At 33.1% G+C, this 11,898-nt stretch overlaps 2 protein-coding genes across 7 annotated transcripts in view; one reads left to right on the plus strand and one right to left on the minus strand.

Moving 5' to 3' along the window:
• LOC117124427 (glycine amidinotransferase, mitochondrial-like) overlaps positions 1-11,898 on the minus strand; it is a 52,067-nt gene that overhangs the window by 3,978 nt on the left and 36,191 nt on the right. For 4 of the 6 annotated variants that reach the window (XM_033270657.1, XM_033270655.1, XM_033270654.1 and 1 more), the window contains 3 exons: positions 1,993-2,113; positions 1,649-1,828; positions 176-371 (listed from right to left, as the gene is read on the minus strand). In XM_033270657.1, the coding sequence (XP_033126548.1) occupies positions 176-371; positions 1,649-1,828; positions 1,993-2,091 (475 nt within the window). In that variant the 5' untranslated portion in view covers positions 2,092-2,113. The remainder of the gene's footprint in view (positions 1-175; positions 372-1,648; positions 1,829-1,992; positions 2,114-11,898) is intronic. The other 2 variants (XM_033270659.1, XM_033270658.1) reach the window with 1 other exon arrangement.
• LOC117124453 overlaps positions 9,711-11,898 on the plus strand; it is a 6,148-nt gene continuing 3,960 nt past the window's right edge. The window contains exons 1-2 of the mRNA XM_033270685.1: positions 9,711-10,246; positions 11,397-11,483. Of these exons, the coding sequence (XP_033126576.1) occupies positions 9,742-10,246; positions 11,397-11,483 (592 nt within the window). The 5' untranslated portion in view covers positions 9,711-9,741. The remainder of the gene's footprint in view (positions 10,247-11,396; positions 11,484-11,898) is intronic.

The raw sequence follows: 11,898 nt of genomic DNA on the forward strand, positions 1-11,898 counted from the left end.
GTTTTATAGTAGGAATTCCATATATTAACATTTATTTTTAACCGTAACCGGTTCGTATCTCGAAAAGAAGCCCATCCAAAAGGTTCTAAAAAGGGCTTCTTATTTATTGGACACTCGCATTTTTTCTTTAATAAAATTCTATAGATTGTATTACAAGTGAAAAATAGGGCATTGCCTTTTGATTTGAAGTCTGGTGTTTGGTACTCCTCGTTGAAGTCAATTATGTCTGGACGGCGGACGACAACACCCTCATGTTGTAGAACGTGGCAGAATTCCTCCACCTCATCGTAAGCCTTTTGCAAGTGGGCAGATGGAAACGGTTGTCCACCTTTAGTTTTGAAGAATGGCCAATGTTTCTCAGACGTATTTGCCTATCATGGTAAAAGATAAATACAATACATACATGCCTCCTCAGTTTTTTAATGGAAAACACCATATGCAAAAGATATGTTATTGAAACTGAATAGGTACGGTATTCGTTTGAATATTTTAGTACAGTAATTGTACGGAGGCCGATATAAACCTAATAGCCGTAATACAAATATTTTACTGCCACATGTCTCCCAAGTAAAGACGACTTTTGCGACCAAGGTTTTTTTAATTTAATTTTATTCAATTTGCAGGTAAACCAATCACACAAGTAGAAACAAAGGAAGACAAAACGAAAGCTCTATCTGAAAAATAAACAGTACCCTGGGGATGGCCAAAAAAACAGTACCCTGGGGATGGCCAAAAATAAACAGTACCCTGGGGATGGCCAAGAATAAACAGTACCCTGGGGATGGCCAAAAATAAACAGTACCATGGAGATGGCCAAAAATAAACAGTACCCTGGGGATGGCCAAAAATAAACAGTACCCTGGGGATGGCCAAAAATAAACAGTACCCTGGGGATGGCCAAGAGTGTAAAACACTATAGTATCAGAGTGGCTCTCCAATACTGCACTTAATCAAACTAGCACAAATACAATAATAAAATACAAATATAAATTTAATATAATTTGTTAAAATATTACCAAAGATAAAATGACTAATTGCAAGATTTTAATATTAAATATATAAAAAAGTATTAGAAGCTAATAATTCCACAATTCAAATTGCACGAACAGAAGAATGAAGTGCAGTGCTAAAACTTCTTCGATTAATTAAAATTAGGTCTCTGGCTTAGCTTTTGTCTCTAATTAGAATAATAAATAAATTCATTTGTTAATATGGGATCACAAAAAAAAAGGTCTTTAATTATAGTAGCTCCTTAATTGGAGGGGTATTTAATTAGAGGGAGATTTTACTATTTACATATTTATTTTTATGCAATGATGGTTATTTTTATTCTTTTATCTTATTTCTGATTTTTGGTCAGTTCTTTTTGATCTTTCCAGTTTTCTTATATAAATCAAACTTTTAACGGTATGTCTAGCGCGCATGTAAAATATTGCCAGCGCACTTTTACTATAAATTTTTCTGCTTTATTGAATTTAACATTTATTGAAATGTGACGCATCATGACCATATGAAATACAGGCTTTAACAACCACCTAATACGTTTTAATCCTGTATACATATGTTTGGAATAAAAAAAAAACAAAAAACAAAAAACTATGACTTAAATCATTTTACAATTTTATTGAAAAAAAAAAGATGATATTACCTTGACTTCAATTGAAAACTGTGGAACAGTTGCGTTGTCAACTCGACCTACGATTACTTCTTCCAAAGTGTCCCATTCATTGTAAGATCTAACGGGGCTTTTGATGGATTTTAACACTTGTTTTTCATGATTTTTGTTTCTTTCAACTTTGATGTCATGATTATGTCTAAAACTCAGATGCTTGTAGAAATAAAATTGGAAAAAAATACTGTAAGTAGTACGGTATATTCACATTCATTAATATACCTACGTGTAAAAATATGAAGTTAATAATTTAAATATAATTACATATGAACACATGAATCAACTAAATAGGATATATTAGTCAGAAAAAGTTAACTTACCCTTTCAAACGCTAGGCCTAGTAAGTTGAACGTTCTTTTCAGTACCCTTGCCGGTTCACGGCCTCGGCATCCTCCACGGAAGGCTCTGATTGCTTGCATTCTTCAGTAACTTTAATAAAAACTACAAAATATATACCATACATAATTATATAATATACAAGAGTCTAAAGATGCACTTAGTTAAAAATAAAGCGTTATTTGTAGAAAAGAACAAAGAAACTATCCTAATTGTGTTTGTTATGTTAATAATAATATAAAAACATAACAGGCCTGCCCGCCCTACCTCCTCTAGGCGAAAATTTCCACAAACACACACAACGCGCGTGTGCGGGCGCGTGATATCTCCAGCGCGGCGCGGAGTGTGGTCGCGGTCTGGGTGTATTACGCGTCACACACCCATGATGCTGTGTGTTATGCTGAAAAAGCTTTAAAATAAAATGTACCGTACTTAAGTATTACACACTTCATTACATTATTAAAAAAATGCTATCTATTTCAATATTTGGTCTAACTAATGAAAAATATAATTTGAATTATGCACTTTTATCCCCGATCTTCCAACAATACGTTTAATCAAAAATTATGTTCTAACATTTTCTCACAAACATTTGCTTATAAACGTAACTTTTCATTTACTTTATTCTCCCCTTTTATATTTGTATTGTTTGCAGCTAATGTAGTTGTATGGTGGACCCTGGTTTTAATATTTTGCAATATTTATTCGGTCATCTTCCCATTGATATTCTTTTAAAAATATTTGACTCCAAAATTCTCCCCATTTTATTATATGGATGTGAGCTGTGGGGAGTTGAAGATAATATAATAATAGAAAGAATCCATTTAAAATTCTGCCGTTATGATTTACAGATTCCAAAGACAGCTCCAAACTCTGTAGTTAGAGGCGAACTTGGAAGAAAGTCTCTCTTGCCAATTAGAATTATTAATAGTATTAAGTATTGGTTGTATATTTTATCTTTGTGTTCAAGTAGATATTTGCGCCAGTGTTATCATTTTCAGTTTAACAAGGCGCAGCGAGGTCAAGCATGCTGGGCGTCTGTCTCTTATACCCATCTAGATGTGTATAAGAGACAGCTACCATTTTATTTTGAAATGCCCATTATATAATCACGAAAGAAATCATTTTATTCCTAATTATATTGCAAACATGTTCTACTTTGTTTCGTTATTCAAGTCGAGGAAATCAAGTACGATTAAGTCATTAGCCAATTTCATTGTACATGCTTACAAGAAGCGAACATTTTATTTGACACACTAATGTTTATGTTTTAAGGCTGTTGGCCTATATACAGAATAAAGTCTCCCTCTGGGGAGAATTGAATTGAATTGAATTGTATTATATTTTATTTAAAATTTGTATTGATGATATGATATATTTTTTACATCCCTTATTTTTTCTCGAATTTTTATATCTTTATTTTATGTTATTGTATTCAGTATGTTATATTTTTCTGTATTGTACATTTTATAATGGTCATTTATCATACTTTTCAAATTGTTAGCAAACTTGTATTTAGTTCATATTGTGTTTTTTTGTTAAAAGAGCAGTTGGTCCTCAGATAAGAGATTGTTATCTCTTTAACTGTCCCTGGCTATGAAATGAAATCATCAACCCCATCATTCTATAGCTTTACTACATATTATTTAACATTCAGCTTATTATCTAAAACTACTCCTAAATCACTATGGGAGGGAACATAGTCTAATACGGTATGGAAATACAATTTTATTTCCAAGTATATTGTTAGTATTTTGCAATTACTTAAACTAAAAAAATCCCCATGCTGAGCATCACGTTGCTCTAATCTGTCCAGTCCTCACTGTAATAAAAATGCTTCATTAGGAGTAGAGACAATGCGATATAGTTTTATGTCTTATATATGTTTTGATAGTCTTTTATGAAAAGATTAAAAAGAAGAGGACCGAGAATTGAACCCAGAAAACCTCGGAGACTGCAAAAAAAGTGGGCGTGGTCGGACGTCGCTCAAAACCTCCCGAAAGTGTTTAAGGGCCCGAAAATATGACAATTTGGGGTTTCAAAGGTTTATTTATTCGATTTTAGAGTCTGCCAATATGTAAAAAATACATATGGCCTACATTTTTTTCTCCCCGACGAATTGTAGTTTTTTTTTTCTCCCCGACGAGGGCCCTGGGCCGCCACCACCACTGTGGCGCTTCTACTTAATTATCAAGCCCCAATTTACCTGCACCTGCCCCTTTCCCCACTTCCCCACATTGGCGTAACTAGGTTTCGAGGGGCCCTGGTTCGAGTGTAGGCCTACAGTTGGGGCCCTTCGCAAATAAATTGGCCGACCAGGCTAACTAAGCTGTAGTCCTATATTTTCTTTTTATTTAAGCATATTTAGGCAGGATAACATATGGGATCTTAACGCTGTTTCACAATATGCTCCTGCAATAATACTGTACAAAGAGGCCTATCAGTTAAGTATTACTCTTTTACTAAAATAATCAGTACCGGTAATAAACATTAACCTGAAACCCATCCCGGATTCTAGGTTTCAGTTTTGGGCATTAAAATAAACACTTTAATATGAGCATCTATTAAAATGAATGATTGTGAAATATATTACTCGTTTTATCATCTTGGATTTTAGGTTCGGGCAGGAATATTAATTTCTAATGTATTATAAATATAGATAACAGATACAGATACCTAAAGTCATGAAACTATGTAATACAATGTAGACTCTGATATATATCGAGGTTGTACGAAATTACATTAGTCTAGAATTAGTTGGACTGTTTTGCTCCCACACCACAGTCTTCCAGTCTAGCTTTCTGGATTTGGAATAATGATTACTCAGTAAGTTATGAAAGTAAAAGTGCCAGAACATAAATTTATGATCATTTAAAAATAAAGAAACCTAAATAGACTTAGGTCAATATTTAGTGTTGAGTTGATAAAATTATCATCACCGACATGTTTAAGACATATGTTTTCGTCCTATGTTATAGCAAATGTTCACAGCGGACCAAAAAGATCTCCCTCAATGGGCGACTTGGTTGCGGATGTGAGGGAGTGATTGGAATGTTAATGACTCAAAAACATTGGCTTACAAATAGGCCTATTCACAGAAGAGGTAATAGGGCCTAGGCCCTGTACCCGCTATATAGTGGGCCAAGAAAATCACCACATCTGGACAAAGACGGTAGTACATTGATCCAAAATCAGCCAAATAATAATAATAATAATAATAATAATAATAATAATGATAAAAATAATGATAATAATGATGATAATAATAATAATAATAATAATAATAATAATAATAATGATAATAATAATAATGATAATAATAATAATGATAATAATAATAATAATAATAATAATAATAATAATAATAATAATAATAATAATAATAATAATGCAGTTTTATAAAGACGGTAGTACATTGATCCAAAATCAGCCAAATAATAATAATAATAATAATAATAATAATAATAATAATGATAATAATAATAATAATAATAATAATAATAATAATAATAATAATAATAATAATAGTGCAGTTTTATATATCACTGTCCATCAAATTTGACAGATATTGTGAAATACATACAAAAAAAAGAAGTAGGCTTAATTAAAGGTAAAGGTAGAAGAATAACCCATATCTAGAATGCTAAATAAAACATGTGTTATGAATGCAATATGCAAAGGGTACGGTATGTATATTTCTCCATGAATAAATAACCACGAATACATTATATAATGCAATATGAATAACATGACTGAGTTTACGGATATTGAGAAATAAATATAAAAAAGACGTAGGCCTAATTAAATGAAACATATGTTATGAATACACAAGGTATAATATACATGAATTATTTAAATAAACCTATTAATTGTCTTTTGAATTAGGCCTACAAGTGAATATGCTAGAGTTTCTAATAACAGACTGCTGGTGTAGTTTTTTCTTTTTATTAAGTCAACAAATTGACAAACTGATGTTGTATTCCTCCATGGACAGATCTAACAGGTGAGTGTCCCGGGGCCCGGCGCCGACAGGGGCGCGGGATGGTAGGTAAAACAATAAAAAAACAAAATAAAATGAAATGATTAAACGTATACATTCATCCAGTACGGTATCATTCATGTTTTTTCCTCACATGTTGATCATTTATCGATGAAAGCTCAAGATGAATCGCTTCTAATTCTTTTTAATTAATATTTTTATGACTTCTACTACTCAGGATATTAGAAGTTAATTAATAATTGTCAAAGGCTTGGACCTTAGACATATGTCAATATACATACAAGTTAGAAAATATGAATAGACCTGGTAGAGAATCGATTGTCAAATAAATAATCAAATAATATATTAAGTGACGGATTAAAACAATTGAGAAAAAAGAAAAATTCTACTATAATTTTAAAGTTAGCTCCAACAATGGTGGGGATGATATAAACCCTCCATCTGTAATAGTCCTTCTGTGGGCTCTATTTCAAACTCCTGGATCGCCACTGTAACCTTTGATATGCTATGAATCTTTTCAGCTCTACGTTTCAATAAAGAAAGATAGCTATACTTTTCATGTTTCCATACTTTATTTTTCATGACCTATTGATTAATAAGCTTTCTAGATAAAACAAATCGAATAAATTCCCTCTAATCTGTTAAAAGGCCGTATACGTAGCTTCCGGGAACGTCACCCCGGCCACCATCGGGGATTTGCCCATCGATCCCGCTGGTGCCCTAGGCGGTCCCAGACCCTTAGCCACTAAGCTACCGTACTTAATAGAGCAATAAGAAACAGCGTGGGGTAGAGAATCAGTGTTAGAATGAGGCCTACGTTTCAACAGCGGTCCCGGTCAGGGTGCAAGGACAAAAGCCAGTAAAATATCAGCAGTTTGATTAGATATAATAAATAATTTAAGTGGATTATAAAGTAATACTTCCAGAAAGCTCAGCGATCAATGAGGTCAATGGAAAGACAGACCCACGGTTCTGATGTTATGAAAGACCAGTTTGAAAGATTTTTATCCATTCAATACAAGGATTGCAAAGTGCCCGATTGAGATCCAGGGACTAAAAAGCCCCAAGGAAAATATTCGACGGTTCTGAATATAAGTAAAACATTCTGATTGTAATGTAGCAATGACAAGTTCGGAATTAACAATTTAACCTAATCATTGCTGCTTTGCATCACACTGGAATTGTTGATTTCCTGAATGACGTGCGTAAAAATCAGTATTCCCTGCTCCTTCCGAAAAGCATGGAGACCCCTCCCCCACCCCGCCGGGACACGACGCCACGACAAGGTCGTCGTTGAGCTGAAATATTAACTTTTCTAGCCCAATTCAAAGCTTTTGTGATGCCAATCCCTAATAATTTGGTCTAAAATTACAATTAGAACCCACCAGAGAATTTTGTCCCTAAACCACGGAGGCCCCGTTTTACTGAACTGCCGGTAGTTCCTGAATGTATAATTGATTATTTTAACATTATTAACAATTTTAAACTATGATGTTCATTATATAGATAAATACTATCAATCTAGATTTTTATATATGGATTACTTTAATTATTAGATTTTTATAAGGATATATAAAGATGGGGGGCCCTGGTTCATTGAACCGCCTGAACCTGCCGTAGTATCCCCATTTCAAGGCTCCTGATACACATGGAGGTCGGGAGTGAAATAGGCTGATTTTTCCGACGGGAGAAACTTGGGAGTTAATGACTTTCTAGAACACTCACATGGGGCCTGAGGAACACCCCTGGGCAGGAAATTCTGACAATTTAGAAAGGCATTAAACAAGTCTCACACCATGTAAAGAGTTTTTCTTTTCTCCCTGAAGGATTTTTTATTTTTTGGTTGACGGAGGGCGGGGGGTGGGGGTGGTGAGCTGCAGCCACTCGGAATCCCCTTCTGCCACCCCAGATTCCGTCATCAGCATTTTACTCAAAATAACAATATAAATTAACACATTCTCCTTGATTCTTAAAATGGGGATCGATAAACTCACTGTGTGTGTTACACTGTACATTCTCAGGAGTTATGACGATAGTGATTAAGAGAATGATGATGACAGGCGGTAGAATAGTTGAGTGATGCAAGGAATAATGACATCAAAATAAGCCCATCATAAATGTGGCCAGAGCAAGAGCAGAGATCGTTTTGAGAGGTACAGGGGGGTTGGGGGCATTCGTGACTCTACATTCATCTAAGCACTATACCATGGAAAATTTGAAGAAACATTACCTCTAGATGGCCGAAAATGACACTCTTAATAGGGTACCATCACAGTCAAAATAAAGCATCAACAACTTCCTCAAGATTTTTTTTTATCACTAACTTTTAATAACAGTTGTTTCACGGCAGAGCATCATATTCGCTCTTCCCATTTAGTTTATTTCAAAAATGTTCAGTATTAAAAGGTCCTGTAGTCGAGGTGCAGGAAAAAAAAGAACAGGCTTGATGATGTGGTAAAGCAATTTGGAGGGGATCAGTGGCTCTCCACTGGAAAGTTTTTATTTTATGATGCTGGGAAATGCGCTTCATGCCTCTTACCAATGTGATGGATAGGCCTATTAATAGATAATCACAAGAGCAAGGTTTTTTCGATGAAATAAATTTAATTGATCTGGTATCTAATTTTGTTGGGTTTCAATTATAATCTTTTTTTTTTTTTTGTGAGACCAGTTCAAGATATTTTACTTCTTAGGACAAAATTATGCTAAATTTGACAAACCTATGCCAGCACATAATTATGCTAGATGCTAAATATGACAAAAATCATAATTATGCTAGGTCTGGTCACTATGCAGATTACCGTACGCGCCACTGAGTTATGACAGTCACGCATCAGTGATTTTGAACTCGGCCAGGATTTGACCAATCAAAATAAGCCAAGGCTATGTTCAGACCATGGTTCAGACACAACGACTTACGCTAGCGTAACGTTAATCGAGTGGTGTGAACATGGAGGTATTATTGAGAAGGAGATCACTAGGCAACAGTTCCCTTTGACTCGACAAACCCATGTGTTCCCCGCTTTTGCATCGCGCGCGGGCGTATTACCCTATAATTCACATTTTTTCGTTAGCAACAACTTGGCAACGACATGCATTTATACGCTTCCAAGAGCAGTTGTGGAATAAAGCGTTTGATTTTAACCCATTAAATATCTTTATAATGAACAATGTTCCCCTGATTAGATTTTTTCGGGTTTTTGGTATGTTATTATTTGTATATTATAGGAACGGATTCCGTAAAATATCTATGTTAAAATTACTTCTGTGTTCATTAAAATTTTGTCTAAAGATTGACTGGTTCGACTATAAAGCTAAGTCAGCGTAAAACTGAAAAATACTCAGATTTTGGATTCATTTTTCGAAAAGTTAACCCTCGTTAACCCTAAAATGACTTAGTTTATTATAATCCTTAATCATTTATTAATTAAGATCTGTTAAAATTAGAATTGGCGAATTTTGGCCAATTTATGAAAACTGAAGTTGAAATATACTATACTTTTATAGGTCATGTAAATGTTCCATTAAACTCGAAACTTTTCTTGGAGGAAAATATTAATATGTTTGATATTTTATGAGAGATAAATGTATCAGCTTCAAAATAGAAAAGATTGCGCAGCCACAGTGATTGACAGTATGTAGTGCGCATTGAGAAAAGAAGGCTATAATTATTAGGAAAATCATTTGTTATACTGCTTTACTAGGTACCTAGCTAACAAAAGTTGTCAAAAGAATGGCAGAAAAGAAGAAAAGAGTTGTGTGGAGGGAGGGAGAGGTAAAAGATTTGATAGCAATCTGGGGAAGCCCAGAATTTAGAGATAGAATCGAAGTGAAAAATTGGAAAAGCAGTACTTCCGGCCAAAAAATGCTTGTATTCGAGGATGTGGCAGCTACTCTTCACAGCTTTGGTCACCCACGGAAGGATGGTCATAATATCCAAACAAAAATCAAAGGTCTGAGATCGTCTTACAAGGCTATTAATGATAAGATTATAAGATCGGGATCGGGAACAGATTGTTTAGAAGATTTCCCATATTTTGATTCGATTAATGAAATCTTGGGTCATAGACCAAACATCTGTCCACCAGAGAGAACAGTTGGGGATTCTTTCGGTCCAGCATTTCATCTGAGCAATCCTAACACTACCAGACCTCGACCTAGGCCTAGTAGTAGTAGGTCTAGGCCTAGCCCCACATCTAGCCCGTGCCCCGGAACTAGCAGCTCGGCAAAAGAAAATGGTAGGTTTATTTATTAATTTAAGTACAGTACATACTGTAAGCTTTAGAAACTATTAATAATTTTTTTTTAAAATTATTATTATTATTATTATTATTAATATTATTATTATTATTATTATTATTATTATTATTATTATTTAATACTTAAATTGTAAAAAGTACATATCGCACACTCATTCTTGGCACAGTAAGATTTTAATTTTATAAATTGATAGTAGTAGCCAATTTAACAACCACCTTGGTTAAAATATATATTATAAAAATGTCAATGTCAATGGTATTATTCTGGATTACAGTTTAAAAATTGTTTCATAAAACAGATGCAGTTGAATCTCCACTTTGCAGTGCTCCATATTCTAATCAAATGATTATGGGTAATTGATATTTGATGATATTTATTAATTAAGGGCAAATATAAAAATTTATTAGATTATCACTCCCACCCTCATCAAAAATTCGAGATGCGGGAATAAAAGAAAAAAAAATTGCCGCATCAATTATTTTAACAGCATAAAAATAACAATGCAATTTTATGACTTCAAATATATTTTCTTTAAAAAACTATAAAATTAAACCAGTTTGTATACAATATTTACTATTACTAGCTAAATATATACAGTCCCTCGAAAAAACAAGAGCAAAATAATATATTGTTCCGATGAAAAAAAAAAAAAAAAAAAAAAAAGAAACACGCCCTTCCTTATCAATTTTTTATTTTTAAAGAGTGGTAATCTAATAATTTTTCCTATGTACCCTAAATAACCTTATTTCAGGTTCAGTTTAGAATAGTATTTCCTAATATTAGTAATTATTTTATTTATTATTTATAGCCATCTTCATGAAAAAGTACTGTAGTCACTTATAACAATTTGTTAACAATTTATTGCCATCTAATGTTAGAATTAAACAAAAAACAAAAATAAAATAATTATAATAATAATCATACTTCAGAAGCCTTACACTAAATTTTTTTCATGCTTTTTTATGTGTACTGGTTGTTTTCTGGACTTGGTTAATGCTTGTTCCACCCTGCCTAACATGTCAATAAATTTTTTCAGTATATTGTATCTGTATTATAAGGCAGCAAAATTGAATAAAGAAAAGAAAGTAATTAAATATTTTTTTAAAATTGTTATTACTATTACTATAGGGCTTGAAGAGTGGTATGCAAATGATGATGATGAAGAAATACAATCAAGTCTAAATAATGATGTGGATTATAGTCCAGCAAACTTTGGTTGGTTGCATTTTTTTTTTTGCTATATTTTTAAAAAATTGGATATGATGTAGAATAGACATAGATAAATAAAAAAAGTATGTGCAACATTTTTTTTTTCATACGTAAGGGGGGTTGCCAGCTGTTTCAAAATGGCCGCCATTTTTTCCTAAAATTGTCACTAATATTGTAAATTTATGTCATTAAAATGCAGAATTCAATTGGAAATCCACTCATAACAATGACAGCAACAGTTAACTAAATATTGTACACATTTTTGAGCTATTACAATTTAAAATGGCTGCCATTTTCCATTATTTTAGCTTTTTAGCATACATATTAATATAATAATAACCGACCTGTACAAAAACCTGTCTCTTATACACATCTAGATGTGTATAAGAGACAGGGTAATACAACGATTAGTACAATTTTT

The sequence above is a fragment of the Anneissia japonica genome, unplaced genomic scaffold, assembly GCF_011630105.1.
Source record: "Anneissia japonica isolate Jap-2015-1 unplaced genomic scaffold, ASM1163010v1 scaffold665_len1252844_cov201, whole genome shotgun sequence".
Lineage (NCBI taxonomy): Eukaryota > Metazoa > Echinodermata > Crinoidea > Comatulida > Comatulidae > Anneissia > Anneissia japonica.